Genomic DNA, 22,339 nt, shown 5'->3' with positions numbered 1-22,339 from the left:
TCAGAAACACCGTCTGTCAGCTGTTTGATTTGATAGAAGGAGCATTTTGCAAACTGTGACGCTTTATTGGATAGATTTTATCACTAGTGTACTTTTCCATGTCTTTGCGTCGCCTCTTTAAAAAAGATGAAACCGGTGTTATTTTACCTGAATTGTATTATTATCAACAATTTCTCCGAGGAGGCTAAAACCAACAATGCGTTTATTGTACTAACAAGTATCGACCGCGTTGCCACAGCCTGTATATCTAATGTCTCACAGCTATAAAGCTCCATTGTTGTCCGATATTAAAAACACATGAAAGAGTCATTCTAGTCTATTGAGTCACATATTCTTCAATTGCAATCAACGCTGCCAGAGCCGAGAGGAATAAACTCGACTAGTTACCGCAGTTTATGAAACTACGGCAGGCCAAATTAAACACACACCATTGTACGTCTGTCCATCCTCCTCCTCCTCTGTTGCTCTTCCATTTTATTCCTCCAGTTGGGGGGAAGTTTTCTTCCTAACTGAAGATAAAGGGTGTGGTATGTTGTGCTAGATTGTAAAGCTCCTGGAGGCAAAATTGTGATGTGTGTTGATCACAATTAAGTGATATGTCACCCAATACAATGCTGTGGCTATTTAATGTTGTGTAACCTACAGTATATCAGGCAATACTTAAGGGGAAATTATTAATAAGGCCTTGAATCAAACTTAGACGACAGTTTATGTTGAGTTTTCACCTGATACGTCACCTCAGAGCTATTAGACTTAATCACAGGTTTAAAGCTCTCAGCTTCAGTTTCTACATAAAAAGTGACTTCACAGTTTAGCTGTGAATTTTCACACCCACTCAACAATCCTCCCGTCACGTTCAGAAAACACTGCACTCCGCGTCTGTCATCACCACTAACTGCACCCTGGGACCGAACCAAATCTCCGCTTGTTTAATCCGCTCAACTTTCACACCCAGCTTTTATTGCTGATTTTATCCACATGCTGTGTGTGTGTGTGTGTGTGTGTGTTTCGTTTTACACACTGTGAGGGTTTATAAAGTAGAGGCTGGCAGGTCCCGTGGCCCTGTGGCACTAGCGGCAGGCGGCTCTAACGAGGACAGATCAAAGGAAGGGCCAAAATAAATCAGGGTGGTTTAATATAGCAGCGGCGCTCCAACTAAAACCCCAACCACACGGAGGACAGATGATGTCATGATAGAGGGACAGAAAGGGAAAGAGGGGATAGAGGAAGTCAAATAAGCAAGCGAGAGGGAAAAGAAGAGAAAGAGGAAAGAAAAGAGATATATAACTAAATCTTTTTTTTTTTTTTTTGGACATTCAGCTGCACCCAGAAATCGACCAGAAACTTTTCCATATCGGGGTTCATTTGAGCCAAAGTCGATATTCTGGAAAAATTTATCTGACAATACAGTAGCGAAGTGGTAGGCTGAATGACTCTTTGTTTGTAGACAGTTTTAAGTATTATAATGGTAGATTGAATGAATGGTAGATGTGAAGACGCTGCTTCAGTGGATTAATGATTCCTCCAATCAGATTCTACACTTCTCGGCTTTACCGCCCTCTCGCCTCTGTTTATAAATCAGTCCTAAAGAGGGGAAATATCCAGACCGAGGAGAGTTTGAGCTAAAGAATAGATCATGTGAAACAGGCAAGTAGGAGAGCTGGTGAACATGCATTTTTGAGTAACAGGTGCTACAAAAAATCCAGGTGATCAGTCAAAATCATCCTTTAGAAGAAGACTTTTTCTAAAGAGGAAAGTTTCTAGCCTTAAAGGACATGTTCACAATTTTTCAAGTGTGTCTTAAAACAACAGTCAGGTACCCAGATGTGTATTGAAACCTGTTTTTCTTGCTGTAATCATTCCTCCTGTTCATACCAACTATTAGAAGATCCCTTCATAATGCACTTACAATGGAAGTGATGGAGGACAAAATCCACAGTCCTCCTTCTGTACAAAAATGTATTTCAAAGTTTATCTGAAGTTAATATGAAGCTTCAGCGTCCAAATGAGTCAAATCAAGTAGATATCTTTCAACATTACAGTCTTTTTAGTGCCAAAGGCATCACTCTGGGCTCTGAGGAATGGAATGATCAATCGAAGAAATAATCAGCAGATTAATCGATAATGAAAATAACTGTTAGTTGCAGCAAAAACACTGAAATAGACGTTTTAAAGTTTCTGGTGGTCGAAAAAATCTCCAAGGTCATGTCTCTCTCTCTCTCTCTCTCTCTCTCTCTCTCTCTCTCTCTCTCTCTCTGTTATCCATTAGCACAAAGTGGTGTTAGTACATGTGACCCTCACCCTCCTTGTCTCGGGGGTCAGAGGTCACAACGGGTCACCACGCCTTATAAACACTCGACATACCACCGCGGCACCGAGGCTGGTCGACTGGACGGCTGTCTGTCGCTGAGGGTGACGACCCCCCCCCCCCCCCCACCCCCCCACCCACCCTCCCCCCCGACACACACACACACACACACACACACACACACACACACATACACACACAGTGGGATAAAGTGTTGGTATGCTAGTAAGTGTGTGTGTGTTTGTGTGTGTGTCAGAGAAAGAGAAAGTGCCACCATATGGAGTTTTCTGCTCTAACTTCGTTAAAATAAATACATTTGTACACTTGACAAGTCGTCTTATAACCTCTTAACTCCAGCGGTTTCTTTTTAGGTATTTTACTTAAACATGAGATTAAAAACTATCCTTTCCTTACTAATCTCTTAGTTGTCTGAGCTGTAATTTGAATTTTTTTTTTTGTGGGGGAGGGGGGGGGTCGGGTTTCCCCTGATGATGACAACATCTACGCATGAAGACTCATGATTTCAGTGACGTAAAAAAGTCCAACAGTTGAATCTCCGAACGTCACACGAGACACGAGGTTTCAGAGTGAAGGCTTGAAACACAAAGAGTTTAAAACATAATCGGATTCACTTCAATTCAATCATTTACTAACTTAATTACTGAAGGTCAACTACAATCGTTTCATTATTAAAGAAAAAGACATAAATGTAACTGCTCAGCCTCTTTTTTCTGTTTTGTCTTTTTTGTTTCTTTTTTGCATGAATAATGTTAGAAATTTAAATGACTAAAGTAGAGATAATAAAAGCCATCATGTGACTTTGCTTCACTTGGTTTAAATAACCAGAGACCAGAGATAAATCTTATTTGAGCTGTAAAATGTTTCCAGATCCGGAAAGAAGAAAACACCTCTTAAATCTTTCCAAGTTTACTGTGAAGGACAATAATAAAAACTTCCACAAATTGAAAAACTGTTTCATCACAACCACAGGCAGACAGAATATTTAATTGTTATCATATTTATGGGGGGAAAAAAACCCAAAAATAATAGTTTTATTGATCAATTCTGAGACCAAACTGATCATTAACAGACTGAGAGAATCTATAATGACAGTTTTTAACATTTTATCAAACATCTGATGATTTTTTCTTCCTTTAAAAATTGATTAAAGGTCCTCGTTTGTGTGACAGTTGTGCTGCTCTGCCACTAGGAGGCGACAGTGTTCATTATTTCTCCTCATCCGTTTTTTTTTCTTCCTCACTCTTCCTCATCATCACTCATCTTCTGCTCCTCTCTTCTTTTTCTCCTCATCCATCACTCTCTCTTCCTCTTTTTCCAACCATTTTTCTTCTTCTGTAGCTTTTTTTTTTTCTTTCCAATTTCAATTTACTGGTTGAAATACCACTTCTTCTTACTCTCTCACTATCATTCTTTCATTTTACACTTATAATTAACATATTTTTCTCCTCTGTTTTTGAGTTCTTTCATCAAAAACTCAAAGCCTCTCTTCCTCCCCCTCCTCCTCCTCTTCTCTTTCTCTGTCATGGTGAAGGACAGAGAGATCAGTCAGGGTCTGTCATCACAGGAGAGGAGCTCTCAACTTAAAGGCCCACTTAAGCCCTTGGACTCAACCCCCCCCCCCCCCTCCCAAACCATGCCACTGTGACCTTTCACCTTTCACCCTTCCTCCAAAACAAACAGGTCATGACCCCCCGGCAGAGAGCAGGAGCCACAGTAGCTTAGGGACGAGACGGGTGGAGAGAGAGAGAGAGAGACGCAGATGGGAACCAGTTTCCAAAAAATGTTGGGAGAGGAGAGCTCAACGTCTGCGTACGTTTACTCTAAAGCAAAGTTGTTACGTCGCCCCCTGCTGGTCGGAGTAGAGGACAAGACAAGTAAAAAATGAGTCTAAAAAGTACGTTAGCCTCTAAAAGTCCAGTTTTAAGGTTGTTAAAGGATATTGATTTATTGTGAAACATGAGTGTTAAATGTGACGCCTCATTAAACGTTTTTTTGATTGATATTTGCTGTGTTATGTAATAAAAATACCATAAAACAGGAGAGAATGGGGCTGTGTTGGTTATCAGGTAAACCTCTCTCGCCTCTCCTCTATTGATCAGCTTCTGTTTAAGGTGAGACACTGACAGGAAACGACCTTTTACCTTTTTTATCTCAGATCGATCGCAGCTACCGAGTGTGAAACTCTTCGCCCACGACTTCTACATGTGGAATGTTTGTTTGATCGATTATATCAGGCTGCTGTGACCTCTGACCTTAGAGCTTGTAAAGTTTGGGGATGAAGGAAACGGAGGCTTGTTGTGCTGTTAAACTCGTGTTACGTCCCAGCAGGAAGAGAGCGGCAGATTACATGTATGTTTATGAGTGAAACGTGTGTTTAAAACAACTCAAAGGACGAGTATTTAACCACAGATGACTGCGTTATACTCATCTTTATTTTATTTGATTGTAATATTAACCTTCTTTGGGAAATAAAGTAAGTTGACAAGTTTGTCGCCTTTTCAGATTCCTGCATCTCTTTGTTTTCCTGCTGATCGGACTTGGTTCCCCAATTCTTCACAACTTTTTATTGAAATTATTTCCAGAATAGTTTTGCATCAATGTGTCTTTCATATTTGTCATCTTGACAATGGTTAGAGTTAAATGTCTGTGTGATTTAACTTCTCTTATGTGACTCATCAGGGACATGTGGTCCATTAGGGGCATTGGGGCATTGCCCCTCCTGCAATTCCAATTGTGAAATACATATTTTAATGAAAGATTGTTTTTGTTATTTTTGTTTTATGTGTGTTTATAAATTTCAGTTGTTGTTCTCACATAAATCATACATAATTACGGAAATGTTCGATAACTAATTAAAAAGTGTTGCCTACAGTCTTTGTCTGTGTGCCAAAGGGTGTACTTTTATCCACCCGGCGGCGGTATGTGTGTAATATGCTCAGCTTTTCCTGATGGGCCCCTGATTAGTTGACACGCAAGCCAAAAATAACTGGATCTTTTACGCCTAAGAGATGTTGCCAGATTGGGCGATTTTCCGCCTAATTGCTGCTTCCTTATTAGATAACATTTACCCCCTGAAGGCAGGCAAAAATTACACGGATGATTGTGGTGCTGTGATGATAATAGTAAAGTGAAAGCAGTTGTTAAATCACCACCAAAAGATACCTTTTTAATCTGTTAGACACTGCTAGCCTAGCCGCTAGCCACCAGCAGCTGGCTCCCTGCTACATGGTACGGTGTCTGCTCACGGCCAAAATACACAGAGCTCATGTTTTTTTTATCAGCGTGTACAGCGAAGACGTGCAGGGTCTCATTTTATTGTTCTGACTCTCATTTTATTTTGTCAAAGTTATGTTTGTCTGCTTGTCTGGTGAGTTCATGAAGTACTATAAACCGGAAAATCTATTTTCCTGCTGACGAGTGAGCCACAATAATTATTATAACTGTTTAATACAGGAAGCAATTTGCACTATCTTGTTTTTAAAAAATATGTTTTCTTAATATTGGTGTCTTGAGTTTGATTATCTGATAGAACAGCTTGTTTTTCCCATCAGCACATGAACCTTGAAAGTCTCCTCTGATTGGTTCGCTTACACTGTCGTCAGCAGGTTCTGTGTTTAACAACATCATAACTTTTTACTTGCTTGTAATGTCGCTGCTTTATTTCTCGTTTGTGTTGCGGAGGAAAATTTTTGAAAATTATGTTCAAAGTCCTACACTGACGCAATGATTGAGTGTTAAATCTCAGGTGGAGTCATCACTCACCTGCAGTATGAAGACTATCTGGGACGTCTGGATTGCTGCTAAACATTTTCTTTTTATCAGCAAACTTTAAGTTTGAGCAGAACAAGCTGAACTATCACTCTAGCAAAAGTTGCTCTTATAAAAATATGTCTGATAATTCACCTGTCCTTACACCTAAAACAGACTCTTGTTCCCACATGATGCTGAGGAGAACAAAAAAATAGCAAAAACGTTGCTATTTCTGTCTTCGAAGCAGGCGAGTTGAAAAATCTGAACTACGACGAGTGACAGAGTGAAAAACTGAGCCGATCTGAGGGTGAGTGAGGGGAGGAAGAGCCGATGAGAGAGTGGAAAAAGACACGGAGATGCGCAGACAGATAGACGAGGATGATGAAGGGGCATGACGGAGATGGACAGACTCCTTCCAAGATAACAGATCGTCATGGCGACCAGTCAGTCTGTCAGCCACATCCACTCCTGGCCCCATTACAGCGCTTGGCCTCACCCAGACACACACAATGGCTCCACTGTGTGTGTGTGTGTGTGTGTGTGTGTGTGTGTCTTCCAGCCCTTCCAGCCATTAGCAGGTACTCTGGACCAACTGGAGAGCCAACCACCCCCCGCCCTCTGTATGAGTGACAGTGGAGCCCTGATGGCTCCCCAAACCCATAAAGACAGTCAGCGACATGGGACTCTTGACATGAGTCCGTCATTTGAGGGGTGACAGAAGTAAAAATGTAGGACAGAGAAATATTGGAGTTATGTGCATGTTTTCAGTTTTTACTGATTATCACTGAGAAATTCCCATTTTTACACAAAAAGACTGGTTTAACTTGATGTTAACCTGGACGTTATGTTACCAAGCATCAAAAAGTTTCATTCCACAGCACAAGGAAACTGTTCACCAGAGTTTAGATTAAACAGAAAAAAAAGCTAATTCTGCCCATGATGCTGCAAATCAGCCAGCATTTATAAATGCAAAGTTATAATGATAATAACAATAATAATATTATCATCAAATGATGCTTCTTGTGCAAATTATTTCTTTAAAGTTTCATTTTCATTTAGATTTCTGCATTATTGATCAGATTTTCCCCTGTTTGAAGACAGTTATTGTTAGAAATAGGGTTATGGTTAGGGTTAGGGTTATGGTTAGGGGCGTTTCTCATACTTCAACAAATAAATTACTTTTAATTAATTTTCTGAAGTGCTGATTTAAATCTTGCTTTGCACCTCACTGCTACCATGAAGCCTCTAAACATCTCTGGATTTAGTGTTCTTTAAAAGAAGAAGAAAGAATATTTAAACTCAAAATTTTAAGAAACAAATGTGCTGACCAATCAGAGCTATTATCTAACTGATATGAGTTTGTGCTACGGAGCACAAAAAAAAAGAAGAAAAAAAGCCATGCATCTGGGGTTAAAAATGTTTTCCAGAGATAAACAGAAGCCAAATTCAATAAAGATTTTGCCCTGAATGTATGTAAGTTTATGAATGTGAGTATGCAGGGTGGAGGTGGTGTGTGTGTGTGTGTGTGTGTGTGTGTGTGTGTGTGTGTGTGTGTGTAGTGGGGGTTAAAGTAGAGATGAAAGGCTGGCCATTGCCTGCTGATGACTGATAGCATTCAGCAGGGCTTTGGCTGATGTCTGCCTGATAACACAGAGGACGGATCAGTCAGCCTGCAGGCCGAGGGGAGCCTTAGAGCAGCCAATCAGGAGCCAAAGGAACCTTTCAATCAGGAGCTATGGTTCAGATATAGAAAGTTCAAAAGTACTTGTCATGAACACCAGATGTATATGTTTTATGTAAGGTAAGAGGACAAAGAGCCCCATTATAAGAAAATAATGGACGAGGAGGAAGCAAATGATGGCCGTGATATTTCTTCACCAGTTCCATTATTTCCTTGCGTTATATGCGTTTTAGCTCATATATCAACAAGCGAATATTGGATGATTCTACAAAACCCTGGATGACATTCAATGAAAACAATTTTTTTTCCATGAAAAAGTTTTTAACATTCTTGTTTTCTGCAATAAGTGCCCATGAAAACTATGAAATGGTCAATGCCGGTCTGTTAGACGTACTACACATCCATCTGACCCGACCTCCGCACCCTTATTTCCCACTTCACCACATAAAGGGGACACTAATTCCTGCATTAGCACTGGACGTAAATGGTGAGGTGCAGAATCGTCCAATGGCCGATGCCAGAATCGGGAGGCTGCATCCTGTGATCTTTGTAACTTTCCGAAACAAACAATACGACAATCATGCCAACTCCACTCAGTGATTGGCCAGGCGTTTAGAGGTGAGGAAGTAGGCACCGTTTCACTCTTGATGTCTGTTTTCTCTTTTTTCAGGTTTCACACATTCATCTCCGTCACTTTTTATGTGAACAACCAAGTGCAACACTGTGAATGTCTCTGAGGACAGACTGTACAAAATGTGTGTTGTTATCCCCATTTGTACGCTTCATCCTGACAAGGCAACAAAGGCACACAACTGACACAGAAATCCTTTAAAGAGAGACCGGGGAGGCACTCTCAATATGTCATACAACCAATAGTTTGTTTCAAGCATACTGAACCTTTGAAGTAACATTTTGGGAGGTACGTTTATTCACTTTCTTGCTGAGAGTGACATGAGAAGATTGATATCACTTTCATATCAGCCAAAGGGGTCTCCACTGGCCGCCTGGCAACCTTACAGTGACAACAAGACTCCAGGAAGTCAATGCATCCCGCCAAGAAAAGGTCCGGCTAAAACCACAACATGCTGCTTTAAACGCTTAGATCTTTGTATGGATTAACCAAACTAGATATAATGTAATAACACACACACACACACACACATAAGCCCCTTTTATGCAGTGATCCTGCAATATTGCTGTAAAGAAGACGCATCATTATGCCGGCTTTGCTTTTTTACATTGAACCAAACAAAGTTGGCATAATGCCGTACCCATGTTTGATTTTAGATAGCACGCCGGCGTTCCAGAATCAGAGGTGTGAAGTTTAACACAACAGCATCACTATGTCGGCTTTTTCTTTTACACAGATGTCGATCCAGAAATGTGACTGCCTCCACTGCCTGCTTAATGGCGGAACAGCAATGCTCCACCATTCTGTGTTTGTACCTTTTATATAGAATGGCGAGGCAGAATAACAGTGCAACATTCCCACTTTGAACAGGCTGTGTAAAAGGGAACATGCAGCCCTCAAGTTCACACCCGTGTGCTTCCTGGAGTGTAAACTCTGGTCATGTGACGCCTTCTTTTAAAAACCTCTCTTTCACCAATGTCGAGGCAGTGACACGGAAAAGCCTTGTTGGTCCATTCTCATCCCCTAAAACAAAGACCTCCACAGCTGTAAGGGGGGGGCAGGGAGGGGGGGGTCAGGGGTCAAAGAGCACATGTTCCAGGAAAGAGTCGTCCCCTAACGTTTTGTAGACTGGATTTAACAGCCGGGCCGAGCCAAGACAGCATGACGACAGGCATGTCTGTTAAAACAAACAATCCTCACTTCATGTTTCACTGCAAGTTTGTTGTAAATCCTCAGAAAACAGTAAAGAGTTGGCGTTACAAAGTGCTTTCCTGAACTTGCAAATCACTTACCATCCTGACTTCATGTGCCACTTAATGTTTTCTGCATGCATCTAAAAAAAAATCCAAAATTGCGGAAAGGATTTATGTTTATTAAGAATGACTATTTGTATGAAAAATTGTGAGTTTTGCTAGTGATTCTTGAGGAATCGATTTATAATTTTGTGTGTTTGCTTTAATGTCCTGTTTAAAGGATGCCAATTTTGTTTCTCTTCTGTATATATGTGCTTGTGAATCCTATGAGATGAGCTGGTTTGGTTGTTGTGTTTATGTGGTTACAGTGTGTATGTACGACTGTATGTGTGGTGGGAACCAGGAAGAATAGCCAGTGCTTATGCTGGTGCTAATGGGGTTGTATCGTATTGACACTTGATATTGAAGCACAATGTCTACTTAATGTTTTGCTGAAAAACTTTTTGTAAATACATTAACAAAACTGCTCACAGAAGTGATTTAATGCCAAAATTTTGCCTTCAATCAAGCGATCCACAATTCTCGTCTCACCAGACATTCCTGTGTTTTTTTTTCCACAAAACCCACAAAAAACTTGCATTACAAAGTCCTGTCCTAGTCTTACAAATCTTTCACAACCTACCGATAAGAAACATCACACAAAGCTCAATAATCAGCTTTACAAATATCACTATCAGTGCTTAAAGAGGTCATTTTATCCTATCAACCTGAGGCAGCATATTACACGTCAAGGTGCTGAGAACAAACAGGGCGGGCGGTGAGTCAATTCAACTTGGCCGATAACTTAACATCACGAGACAAACGCCTGACTCTGCAACATATTTGAAGGAGAGGTGAAGAAAGAGAAGGTAGTCGTTCTTACCAGACAGACGCAGGTGATGCAGGGGTTGTCGGTGATGTTGGGGATGTGGAGGACCTCTCCTTCATTCTCACAGCTGGCCTCTGTGCCTGTGAAGGGCCGAAGGAAGGTGACAAAGGTAAGACGAAGGCTGAAAAACGGGTCTGGACTTTTGACTTTGCACTCCTGACCTATAAACACCCGTCAGGATCACATGACATCATACAGGCTCGCGTTGAATAAACTAAAGTGACTCATGAGAACGGGATCCGCCAAGGTTACTTAACTTCTCGTTTATTTGTTTTGTATTAACCCCATTTAGAAGCAACTGAATAGGAACTGTGTGTGTGTGTATCACCCATCGTTCAACTATTACATTCAACATGAAAAATGAAAAAATGGGAAAGCAATTCCTTTTCATAGGCACCATAAATGGAGATTGGGTGTGTTTTCCTACTTCTTTCTTTGTGAAGTCATCTTATTTTATGATTTAGATAAATAAAACTAACCTGACACGCCAGATGGTTTGTTACACAAACTGGAAACTGTTTGGAAAAGAGCAGGCACTTTCAAAAAAATACTTGGCAGGTGATTGGATGAAACATCTGTCCATCATTGTCTATCACTGTCTAGATTCACGAGATTGCACAAGAATCCTAATAGGATTCTTGCTATTAGGATAATGCTGTTTGGTCTGAACCACCGGTGGTTTGGACACAAGCGCATAACTTGAAGTTTGACATGATTGATGGATTCTTGCATGATCTCGTGAACCCAGCTGCATCGCAAGGTAAAAGTAAAACCTAAACCAGAGAATAACACTTAATGGTACTTCTGCTTCTCTATTTTGTCGATCTCTGTGGTTTCTGGGCACTCACACTGCAAAAAAACGATCATACATATTGACGAGTGGTCAAGTACATTATTCAACAAAAATTTCAGATTTTCTTGGGTATTACACACATTGTATTAATGTAATTGTATTTTTTAAGGAAGAGTTTAGATAGTTGTTTTGTATCCTTTAGATTGTTGTATAGAATAACTGTTTGATTTGTCTAATATGTACTGCAGCTTCATAAACAACTTGATGTCAGTATAACGCTCTTATTTTCCTAAAGCTAATTGAATCTTTGATTATAGATGAGTTAAGTAATCTAGCTTTTCATAAAACATAAATTTTTATTCTATATGTAACACCCAATATCTGTTCATTCAATCTGTTTTTCTTTCCCAAAAAAACATTTTGGCAAACATCCCTCAAATTTGGCTAATAATTAATTGCAATAAAGACTTATACAAGCTCAAATTCAGTTTTTAGTTATGAGATATGTTACAGCAGAACAATATACTTGTCTAAGGTGACCAATTATTAATAATGCCAATAAATAAAAACATCTAAAAAACAAACAACCTTCAGGTCACATATACATAAAATGAAGCCTACAAAACATGCATTGCTTTATATTATCGCAAAAAATTAGCTGTAAAAAGCCAATAACAGCCGATAACCTGTTGATATATCTGTCAGATCATGCTGGCTTTAAACGCACCCTGAAATTTCTGCTTCTGTTCAGGTAAAAGCAGTGACATTTAAACTGAGGTCTTAAACACGTGAGTCAGTCAGTTTGTTACGAGTGCAAATGTAATCCGAACCAACTACCGGAAACGACCTCAAACACAAGGGTTTATGGGTAGAAGGAGACAGATGTCAACATCTCAGCAGAGCGAGCAGTTTCTCAGGCTCGGAGAAAGAAACAAACTCCAGAATGATGCTCAGCTGTTTGTTCATGTGTCAGATTTGTTTTGACTCTCTTAAAATGAAAACTTCCTTCCCAGTAGGAACCTATTGTCATGAACCGGGGTCAACTGGAAGTGAAGGTAAATCCCCACCCCTGACCGCTCTGTATCAAACTACTTCCTGTTTCTAGTCAAGTCTCCTTCAACTGATCCTATCTCTCTGGGGAAAATAATTATTACTATTCGCACACAAAGCACCTCAAGAATTGGTTCTGACATTATAAAATTTCATGAAACACATGTAATTTTTATGAATTGAGAACGTTTCCTCTTCATCTTGTATTTCCATCCAGATCTGCTTGTTTTTCTATCCCAAAATGTTTATTTTCATCTGTCTAAAACCCTAATTCGTCCATTTTCCGCTCCATTTCATCTGCTGCTATGATGCAGTTTCTCCATCTCGTTCCAAAAGCTATAAAACTTCTTACACCACAAGCACGAAGAAGAACGAGAAGCACGAAACACCCCGACACTTCAACACATTATGTAAACATAAAATGAAAGACTAAGACATTTTTTGTTTTGTTATCAGTAAACTGTGGCCACTGACCATCTGAACTCGCTTACTGTTTGGTTTGTTGTAATGTTGATGACTCAGGAATTAATGGGCAGGCCTGTCAAGCTATTCATACATCCATGACTTCTAACTATATTGAAGCAAAGTGTAAATGGTGAAATAGTAAAAGTACTAGAAGCCACACTGATTAAAATGTGTGTTTATGTTCTCTAACATAAGCTTCAATTGTTAGCATGTCCAGCAAACTAGCTTACCACCTTGGCGCCTACAGTTAGTTACTTAAGTAATGGTATCAATACAGCAATGTAAAAATACTCCATTACAAGTAAAAGTCCTGCGTAAAAAATCTTACTGAGGTAAAAGTACATAAGTATTAGCAGCAAAATTTAGTTGAAGAAGTGCAGTAAAAGTAGTGGTTTGGTCCCTCTGGCTGATATATTATTATATATGACATCACTAGATTATTAATACTGAAGCATCAGTGTTAGAGCAGCATGTTACTGTTGTAGCTGCTGGAGGTGGAGCTAGTTTGAACTACTTTATATACAGTTAGCTATTCTCCCGATACAAGAAAATCAGAGATTTCCCCGCCTACTGATTGCAAAGTAGTTGCATTTACAACAAGCAAATCCGCTGTGTTGTATTTCTCCTTTGTGTGGAAGCTGGTCCTGGATGCTATCAGGCTAACGTTAGCAGCTCTGTCCTGCTCCATATATTTGGTGAATGAACAAAATAGCAGTTAGTCTTCATTATAAAAGCTTTTTCTATTGTAACGTTAAATGTGCAGTGTGAAGGATTTAGTGGCATCTAGTGGTGAGGCTGCAGATTGCAACCAACTGAATACCCCTCTTCTCCCCTTCCAAGTGTGTAGGAGAACCTACGATGGGTTGCAAATCTCACGGAAAACGTGAAAAGCCCTCTCTAGATCAAGTGTTTGTTGCGTCCATTCTGGGCTACTGTAGAAACATGGCGGTGCAACATGGCGGGCTCTGTGGAAGAGGACTTGCTCCCTATGTAGATATAAATGACTCATTCTAAGGTATTGAAAACATAACAATTCTTGTTTTTAGGTGATTATACACTAATTAAAACATACGTATGAATCTTATATTCCATTTCTGCGAAGTCCGTTCTGCTAGATGCCACTAAATTCTACACACTAAGAGTGAAAACATGGACAAGTAAGCTAAGCAGCCCTTAGCTAACAGGGTTATGTTTGAACAAAATAATAGTCTGATTTACATTTCTTCCTTTTAACACTTATAATAACTAACACTACTCAACATCACAACGTGTTAGCTTTTATTTAGGACCCATTTACAAAATTCCTGCTTTAAAACAAGTCAGCTGGAAACATCAAAAAGCTTTAAACCAACTAAGGGAGTTGACGTTAGCTTAATTAGCGCGCTAGCTAAAGCTTGCCTCAATTCATTTCAACTGGTAAGACTGATAGTTTAAAAGGCTGCTTTTTTAATTTTAATGTATTTTATTGGTTTTATTACATTTTTATCTTTTTTGTGTGAATTAGTCTCTGATTATTGTTACTGCTTACATTTGCTCTGCCTTATTATCAGCTTTCATTGCATGAACCCATACCAAAGAAGCTAAACATATAAAGTTTGATCGATTGATTGCAGTATCCAACATAACCATAATAATGGTCCGACTGCCTTTTAAACACAGTCTTTCCTGCCCTAGCGTCATTCATCCATCATACTCATTGTCATACTTACCGATACTTGAAAGAAATTGTCCACGAAAGAAACATTCAAAGCTACGAGAAGGAAGAGGAGCTCGGAGTGAACACGACATTACGTTCTTTCTCTCACTGTTCTATCTTAACGAGTACATTTCTGCAGATCTCTCAGCATTGTCTCAGTTCTGGAGTTTATTATCAAGGTCATCCATACTTGCTGAAATGTTATTATCATAAATTCTGTTCTCTATGTGCTCCATACTCTCTGGCTTTACTCAAAAGATGGAGAAACCTTCATTTATACACCATTCATTTACTGATATGTGCCCGCTTTTATAATTAGCATATTTGTGTAATATATCAACATTACATAATCAATAACTAAAGGAAAACAACCAAATCTAAAGGAAAATTCTCACTGTTGTGTGTATTATGTATACAATGAATAAATCACCAAAATTATTGAAAAAAAAAAGACTTATTTTCATTTTTTTGGCTGTTGGACCAGTGAAAATATACAAGGGACCAATAAAACTCTGATCTACTGGCCAAGTGGGCCAATGGGGAAAAATGTTCTGTTGGACTCTGGATTGATTTTGTTTACCACAGCGTGAAGTCAGGAAGCACTGGAGCGATAAATCAGCTACCGTTATCTCTGTAAACTGCATATGTGCTGTGTGAGAATGGAAAGCGTAGCATAGTAACATCAGCTGATGTCTATTTGAAGCGCCGAAAGTCCGACTGTCACCTACTTAAAAGATCCTAACAAAGTTTGTATCGGAGCTTTATGGAACTAGACTAAACTTAGACTCTACTTTACAACAATAGATCCTTGTAGCAGCGAGTCTGTGTTTGTCTCTCTGGGCTCAGCTGAAAAAAAACAAAAAAAAAACAGCTTGTGGATTCGAGCAGAGCAGACAAACTCCGCCGACTCCACCACCACCACTGTAAAATTTACAACCTTCGAGCGTAATTAAACTGGCAGGGCTGTAAGTGGTGGTGGTGGGGGGGGGTGAGGGTGGGGAAGGAGAGTGTAGGAGGTGGGGTGAGGTCTCTGAGGCCTCATCCTCAGTCTGACAAAATACCTAATTTACTGTTATGGTCCTGGTTTTAGTTTAGTTCAGTTTCTAAACATGTTCTTGTCATTTTATTTCTTATCTATGTCACAGAGTATTCTTCTATTGTTTCTGTTTGTTATCTATCTATCTATCTATCTAAAAAGAAGACAGAAATCCTGCAACTATTACGAGCTAAAGAGTTAAAAGCAGTTAAAGGCGATGATGATGCAGATGAAGTTGTGGAGTTCAAGGACAACAGCAAACATGTGACCTCTGTTTAGTTAGAGGTCAGTGTCTGTTGGCATTTCTGACTTAAGTTAAAACATTTTTAACCCTAAAACATTTTAAGATTCTGTTGGATGATGTTTTATATCATGAATGCTCCTGTTTTTCTTAATGTGTCTGTTTTATCCCTGTCTAATTGTACTTTGTTGGTTTTACACTTTTGTTACACTATCTATCTATCTTTATCTTTATCTATGTGAGAGTTCACCGGGTTTGGCTCTGATCGGACTGATACGTGAGACACCTGAGGCACTGTGGATTTCTAAATTGGGCACTTTAAACCCGAGCAGGTTAAATGAGGGATTAGAATCCATTGAATCCATTTTTCCGTTCTTCAAAGAAGAAGAAGGTCGGTTTGCATGATTTTCAAAAGGTTTCATCAACAGTACTTGTCAACCTGAAAACCACTTCTGCAAATAACAACAATTAGACATTTAGTTAAAAGACAGGAATGTTTAGAAATGTGGTTATTCATAAATATTAATAGATGGAAGATATTTGAGCAGCATGTGTGTTTTTTGAAAAATATTTTTGTAAAAATTAGGGTTGAAAGTGTTGATTTGCAGCTTTTTAGTGACAAATGGAGATTCGAAGAGAAAGAAAATAAGATTCTTTTGGAAAAGTTGGTTGTAACATTTATATTTGTCTCCAATTTGTAGAAATCTATTTCAAAAATAACTTGGTAATACTGTATTGTATGTTCATTATAGTAAGATCTATGTATATATAAGTCACATGACATGAATGGACTGTAGCTTATATAAGGGAACCGGAAATAAACTCAGATACCATCCTGATGAAGGCGAGACAGCTGAAAACATTTGGTGAATAAAGAAAAGTGTCCTGGAAGAGAGTTTAGATTCAATTTAGATGAAAGTAGCTGAATTTGCAAACGTCAGAGTCTAACGAATATCTTATGAAGCACAAACATGTTATCTGGGAGCCAAAATGCAAGTTTTAGTTCTTTGAAGGTTGATTTTTGATCTCAGTTCTATAAATATAGCTTTAAAAAAATAGATTTGATAAGACATCAGAGGGTTTCAGATTTGATTAGCGGCTTTGATAAAGCGCCATTCAACCAGCCAGACTCTAGTGGAGAGAAGAAGATGAGGATGACATGCAACAAGTGTCCTGGAGTAACACACACGATCCTGAAGCCAACAGGATGACCTCTGTACCCGCCGCTCCACCTGCTGCAGTGACACATTCAACTGTTGGGACTATAAGACCTCAAACAGCCCAGAACCCTCCGCTCTGTGGTCGAGCAGACAATAGACAGATGATACAGTGCATATTTGGGATGCCAGGTGGAGGAATCTGATCTGCTGGGATCAGAGTGTTGCGGCTTCCTCAGCTGATGCAGAGTTGGTTCTCAGAGGTTCTCCACACTGTTTCATGTCAAACAGATACACATGTTTGTCCACAGAGACCCATCTGGTACAGGTTTGATCCCCAGAATTCCCATCTGATTCCCATCTTTCTGTGTTTGCTCCAGGACAGTAGATACCAGCAAAGACAGAGGGGGAAACCCTTAACATGAGAAATTATTCTTATCAGCGCTGGAAGCGGATGTGCATAAAGCCATTTATGACTTTTTCCCCCTCATGTCATGTGGAGGTTCATATTAATGTTTACAGCTGAAGAGAAAGTGAAACCTCTGTTCCCAATCAGCTTTATCATAGATTTTCTCCTTTTGCTAATGAAATTATCATGAAATTCAACCACTGTCGTCATGGAAACCCGCCCTGTAGCCACCGAAACCAAATAAATAACCATAATCAAATGTATGTAATCTAATGCCCTTTCCTCAAAGTGCCAGAGGAGGCAGGTTAAGTCAGTAAAAGCAGGTCAGCCGCAGAAGTCTCGTCCCTCACGCTGCTGTTTACCCAGAGATAAGACGCATGTGGGCCGGCTGTGCTGAGCCCGGCTTGCGCACTACACCACAACCACCTTTCTCTCTCTCTCTCTCTCTCTCTCTCTCTCCCTCCCCGTTTCAACTATTCTCACTTCTCAAAGGCGCTGCGGGGCAAACAAACGATATGCTATGATGCAATGCGGCTGTCAGGCGGCTTTGAAGCAGGGGGAGAAGGCCGGGGAGAGAGAGAGAGAGAGAGAGAGAGAGAGAGAGAGAGAGAGAGGCAGGAGAGGCCTCTCAGGAGAAACTGTTAAATTAGAGCTGATTAAAAGTGATTTACAGTTAACAGCCCGCTTCTAACTTTTTTTTTTTTTAAAAAGCGGGTTAATTATAACCTCTAGTGGCACAAACAACAATTTGAGTAAAGATCATAATTTTACGCAGACTTTACCCCTTAAAATCAAATCCTTGCACGATTTTTAAAGGTTTCATCTATAATACTTGGCAGTCTGGAAACTATTTCTGCACATAAGAAGCGTGCCAGAGTTGATCCTCTATAGTCTGGAAGAAACGGACCAATTCCCTGCATGGAGATACACACACTGTCTACACTAGTATGGATGTTTTTTTTTAATATCCAACGGTGGAATGTCATCTGAACTCCCAAATTCAAGATTGAGGAGAGTTTCTGCAAGAAAATCCACCAAAAACTCAAATATACTAATGTCTCCACTTGCAGAAACATTTTAATCATATTTACTGTGAGGTAAAAGCATAAATTAAGAGTGTCGGTGATGCAAAATATAAGAGGAAAATTGTAAAAGAAAACGCATGAGTGTTTTTTTCCCACATTTTGAACATGCGCCAAACTGGAGGTTATCGATCATTTGTGACGAACCTTTCACTTCACCACCTCATTACTGCTGCTCAGATATATTAGAAGTGGTGTGACTTTGATATGGTGCGCTCCCCAGGCGGAGTAAAGACAGACTGGAAGAGCGAGGAGACGCGGCAGACTAAATAACCGGGCGTTTGGGTAGATTTTTACGCACGGTGGGTGTTATGATGTGTTATTATGAAGCCATATAATCCTTTTAATCCTACCTGTAATTAGCGGAGAGGAGGACCGGGGCGTTTGGAGCAGCAACAAAAAGCAGAAGAGAAGCCTACAGGTGGACCAGGAGGGAGGGTTCAAGCAGCAGAGCAACATCCTCGACTTCGCTCCCGGTGGGGAGAAGATATCAAAGAGTTTTGGTGAAAAACGTCGGAACCAATAAATAAAAAAATCAATCCAAAGGAAAAACGAAGATAAAGTGAAAGAGATCCACGTTCAGCGTTGCTCCTGCTACTTTCTGCTCTTTATTCCAGCCCGGAGATTTTAAAAAAAAGAAGAAGAAGAAGAAGAAGAAGAAGTCCTCAGTTTGTTCGTTTGCGCTGAAATGCAAAGCGACAATCAGTGAGACGCGCGGAGATTACAGCGACATTAAAATGACAAAGACGCGCCGACGGACAGGAGACAGCGGGGCTGCTCATGTCGCGTGAGCAGAAAACAAGAGTCCGTAGAGGAATTTAAAAAAAATAAAAAATAAAAATAAAACATTTAGAAAGAAAATCTGAATGAAAATCCCCGCGCGCGTGTTGTGAGGATCCTGAGAGGAGCGGAGGACAGTCAGAAGAGTCCAAAACCAAAAGTGCCTGAGGTGATCTGAGCGCAGATAAAAATACACAGCTGATTTATAACAGCTGGAGAGATTTAAAACGGATCTGACTTCCTGTCGACAAGTCAGTCAGTGAAGTTTTTTTTTCCAGGGAGAAGGCTCTTCTCAATCTGCGCTCCCGAATCCAAAAGTCCGTTTGGCACATGGATGCTCGATGCAGACTGTCCAGGAGGAGTGGACTGCACTCTCTCTCTCTCTCTAACCCTCTAACTCTCTCTCTCTCTCTTTGAGCAGTGTAAAGAGCCGACCTTCCTCTCCTCCTCCTCCTCTGGTATTAAAGCGGACCTCTGGTGTCGGAGCGCACCACGGAGCCAGAAAGTCCTGCCTCCTCTGTTAAACCCGGGACCTCCTCCTGCCTCCAGACCTTTTCCAAAACCTCCTTCCAGACCCTCTCCGGTCCTCTCCTCCGGCAGATCTCCTGCAGACTTCTTCAGGCCCTCCTCCTCCTCCTCCTCCTCTTCCTCCTCCAGACCTCCACTTGTTATTTTAAGTTTTTTAATCATCACAGTGTCTCTGCTCTTCTCTGCTCCTGTCTGCCTGTACCTTTGTGAACTATAAAGCTCCGCGTGCGTGTGTGCGCGTGTCTGTGTGTGTGTGTGTGTGTGAGAGAGAGAGAGAGAGAGGGAGAGAGAGAGAGAGAGAGAGAGAGACCAACCTCCTGCTTTGGGATCCAGTTTCATTACCAACAAGCCAGGGGAGCCAAATGTACTTCATGTCTCTGTGCTGTAATTTTAAGTGTTTTAGAGGAAGAAGAAAAATATTAAAAGAAGGAGGCCTGAAGTCAAGTGCACCACGTGCTTCTCCTGCAGTCTGATTCCTGCAAAAGCAGAAACAGAAGTAAAACTTTAACATACATTTATATAATTTATAATTAACAAAAAGTCCCAGAGTCGAACAAACTGGCAAAACTTGCACAAAATCTAAAAAGCTTCCTTCTCTTCAAGAGCTCATTCAAACTCTGCTGAGTTTAACTGTTACTGGTAGGAGATTATAGAAGTGACTGTCATAAAGAAAGACAAATGTTTTTATGTAAAACATTTACTTTTTTAGATCCTGCACAGATTTTTTGTTCCCTTTCTTAATGATTCTTAGTATTTCTTGCTTTATTTGGAAACAAGTTTGCACTGTTTAACATTCCTTCTCATGCGTACAAAAGTGACGAAAGTATGCAGGTATTGCTTCATACTTCAGTGCACTTACTTCCTCATAGTTCCAGTTCAAGGGAAATCTAAATGCTACAGTATACAATATGTTAGACAACTTCAACTTTGCAGCAGATGCAGGAAGATGCACAAAGACTCAACCACCCAGTTTGGTGTGAAAGAAGAACTTGACTTGGTCCTGACTTCAACCAACCTCCAACACCGTCAGACCTTATCACCCATCATCATCACTGATGCTCTTGTGGCTGAATGAGAGCAAATCTCTGCAGCTGGGTTCTAAAATTTGCTGGAAAAGCTTGAAACCAGAGAAGTGGAGGCTGTGAAATATTTAGTTGACCACATACTTTTGTCCATGTAGTCTACTTTATCTGTTGATCTGCATGTTTTTAGATCCAAACATCAGGCCAATGAAGCTTTGCTGCATGCAATATTCATGCTTTATGTTTATCATAATTTATTCCATCACTGCTGTGCAAAATAAACCTTGTGCTTGTCAAAGAGCAGTCATGGACCTATTTGGGACTCTTGAAAGGGTCAGAGGTCAATGCTTCGCAAAATGAGGTCTGGGGGACCTCAGAGAGACAGTGATGAGACCCTGACAGGGCCCTCAGTGAGCCCTGTCAGAAAAGAACAATGTGTGTTTTCATTTCATATCTAAATATGAACCAGAAGCTACAAGAAAATCTTTTAATTGACACAAAACAACATTAGTTTTGCAGCTGTGGGTGTAACGTGTTTATTTACTGTTGTGCAAACATCTTCTTGTCAAACTCAATATGCTCCTCCAACATATAAAACTGCTCTACATTTTAGCATTATGTTCTCATAAATCAGCAGTCTGGAGTCGACATTAAAGTCTTATGTGACAGATGAGGCGGGCTGCGTGACAGTATATGTGTGTGTGTGTGTGTGTGTGTGTGTGTGTGTGTGTCTGGCCTTTGCTGGCTCTTTAAAGTGAAGCTCGTCAGAAGCTCAGACGGGGAGGAAAAGCGAGTCTTCAAAGAAATAATTAGGACCCACCCAGCAGCTTTTAACTGAGAATCAGCCGCCGCTCAATCTGCTGCTGCTGCTGCTGCTGCTGGAAACACACACCAAGCATGCACAGCCCAGGTGTGTGTGTGTGTGTCAAAAAGAAGAAAAAAACAGCATATAATGTGTGTTAAAAATAGATCATATAAAAAACAAGAGTGCTTATTAGATATTTAGAGTCTATCAGTGTGTGTGAGAGGCTGAATTTCAGTAATATTAGCCACTAGATGGCAACAGAGAGAGGTAGGGAGGATGACCTGGTCTGACCGCACACACACACACACACACACACACACACACACACACACACACACACTGTATGATAATGACGCTCCACACACACACTTCACAGGAGCTGACAGGAGCAGAAAAGTCAGTGTCTCAGTCAAGGACGCTGCAGCAGCTCATCATGATGCTGCTGAGACGACACTCAAATTAAAAAAAAGCTTTAAGAATGAAAACAGGAAGTTTTAGAAATTAATTACAACTTGATAAAGATCAATTTAGATACATGTTTTTAAGTTCCTGACTTGTGTTGCATGCCTGCTGCTGGGTTATGATTAAATTCACAGAACAGAAAAAAGCATCACTAAATGTAAAGTTACGGTCAGACTGTAACTTTCATAAAGGTAAGAGGAAGTGTATATAAAAAGTAGTAAATGGTAAAAAAAAAAGCAGCTTTAATGTACATGTTTTCCTGCTTTTCTCAGTTAAATTGTAAATCTGAAACGCTTTGGCA

At 40.2% G+C, this 22,339-nt stretch overlaps 1 protein-coding gene across 2 annotated transcripts in view; it reads right to left on the bottom strand.

Moving 5' to 3' along the window:
• The window catches only part of bmper (BMP binding endothelial regulator), a 42,189-nt gene extending 20,722 nt beyond the window's left edge, over window positions 1–21,467 (bottom strand). The window contains exons 1-2 of one of the 2 annotated variants that reach the window (XM_044358110.1): window positions 18,795–21,467; window positions 10,507–10,592 (exon numbers count right to left, since the gene is read on the bottom strand). In XM_044358110.1, coding sequence (XP_044214045.1) covers window positions 10,507–10,592; window positions 18,795–18,900 — 192 coding nt within the window. In that variant the 5' untranslated portion in view covers window positions 18,901–21,467. Of the gene's footprint in view, window positions 1–10,506; window positions 10,593–14,529; window positions 15,430–18,794 lie in introns of those variants that run through there. The other variant, XM_044358111.1, reaches the window with a different exon arrangement.
• Window positions 21,468–22,339: the final 872 nt, after the last annotated feature.

This window comes from Thunnus albacares, chromosome 8 (assembly GCF_914725855.1).
Source record: "Thunnus albacares chromosome 8, fThuAlb1.1, whole genome shotgun sequence".
NCBI classification, from domain to species: Eukaryota; Metazoa; Chordata; class Actinopteri; order Scombriformes; family Scombridae; genus Thunnus; species Thunnus albacares.
Note: the sequence above shows the minus strand (reverse complement) of the source record. Positions and strands in the feature narration are given on the sequence as shown.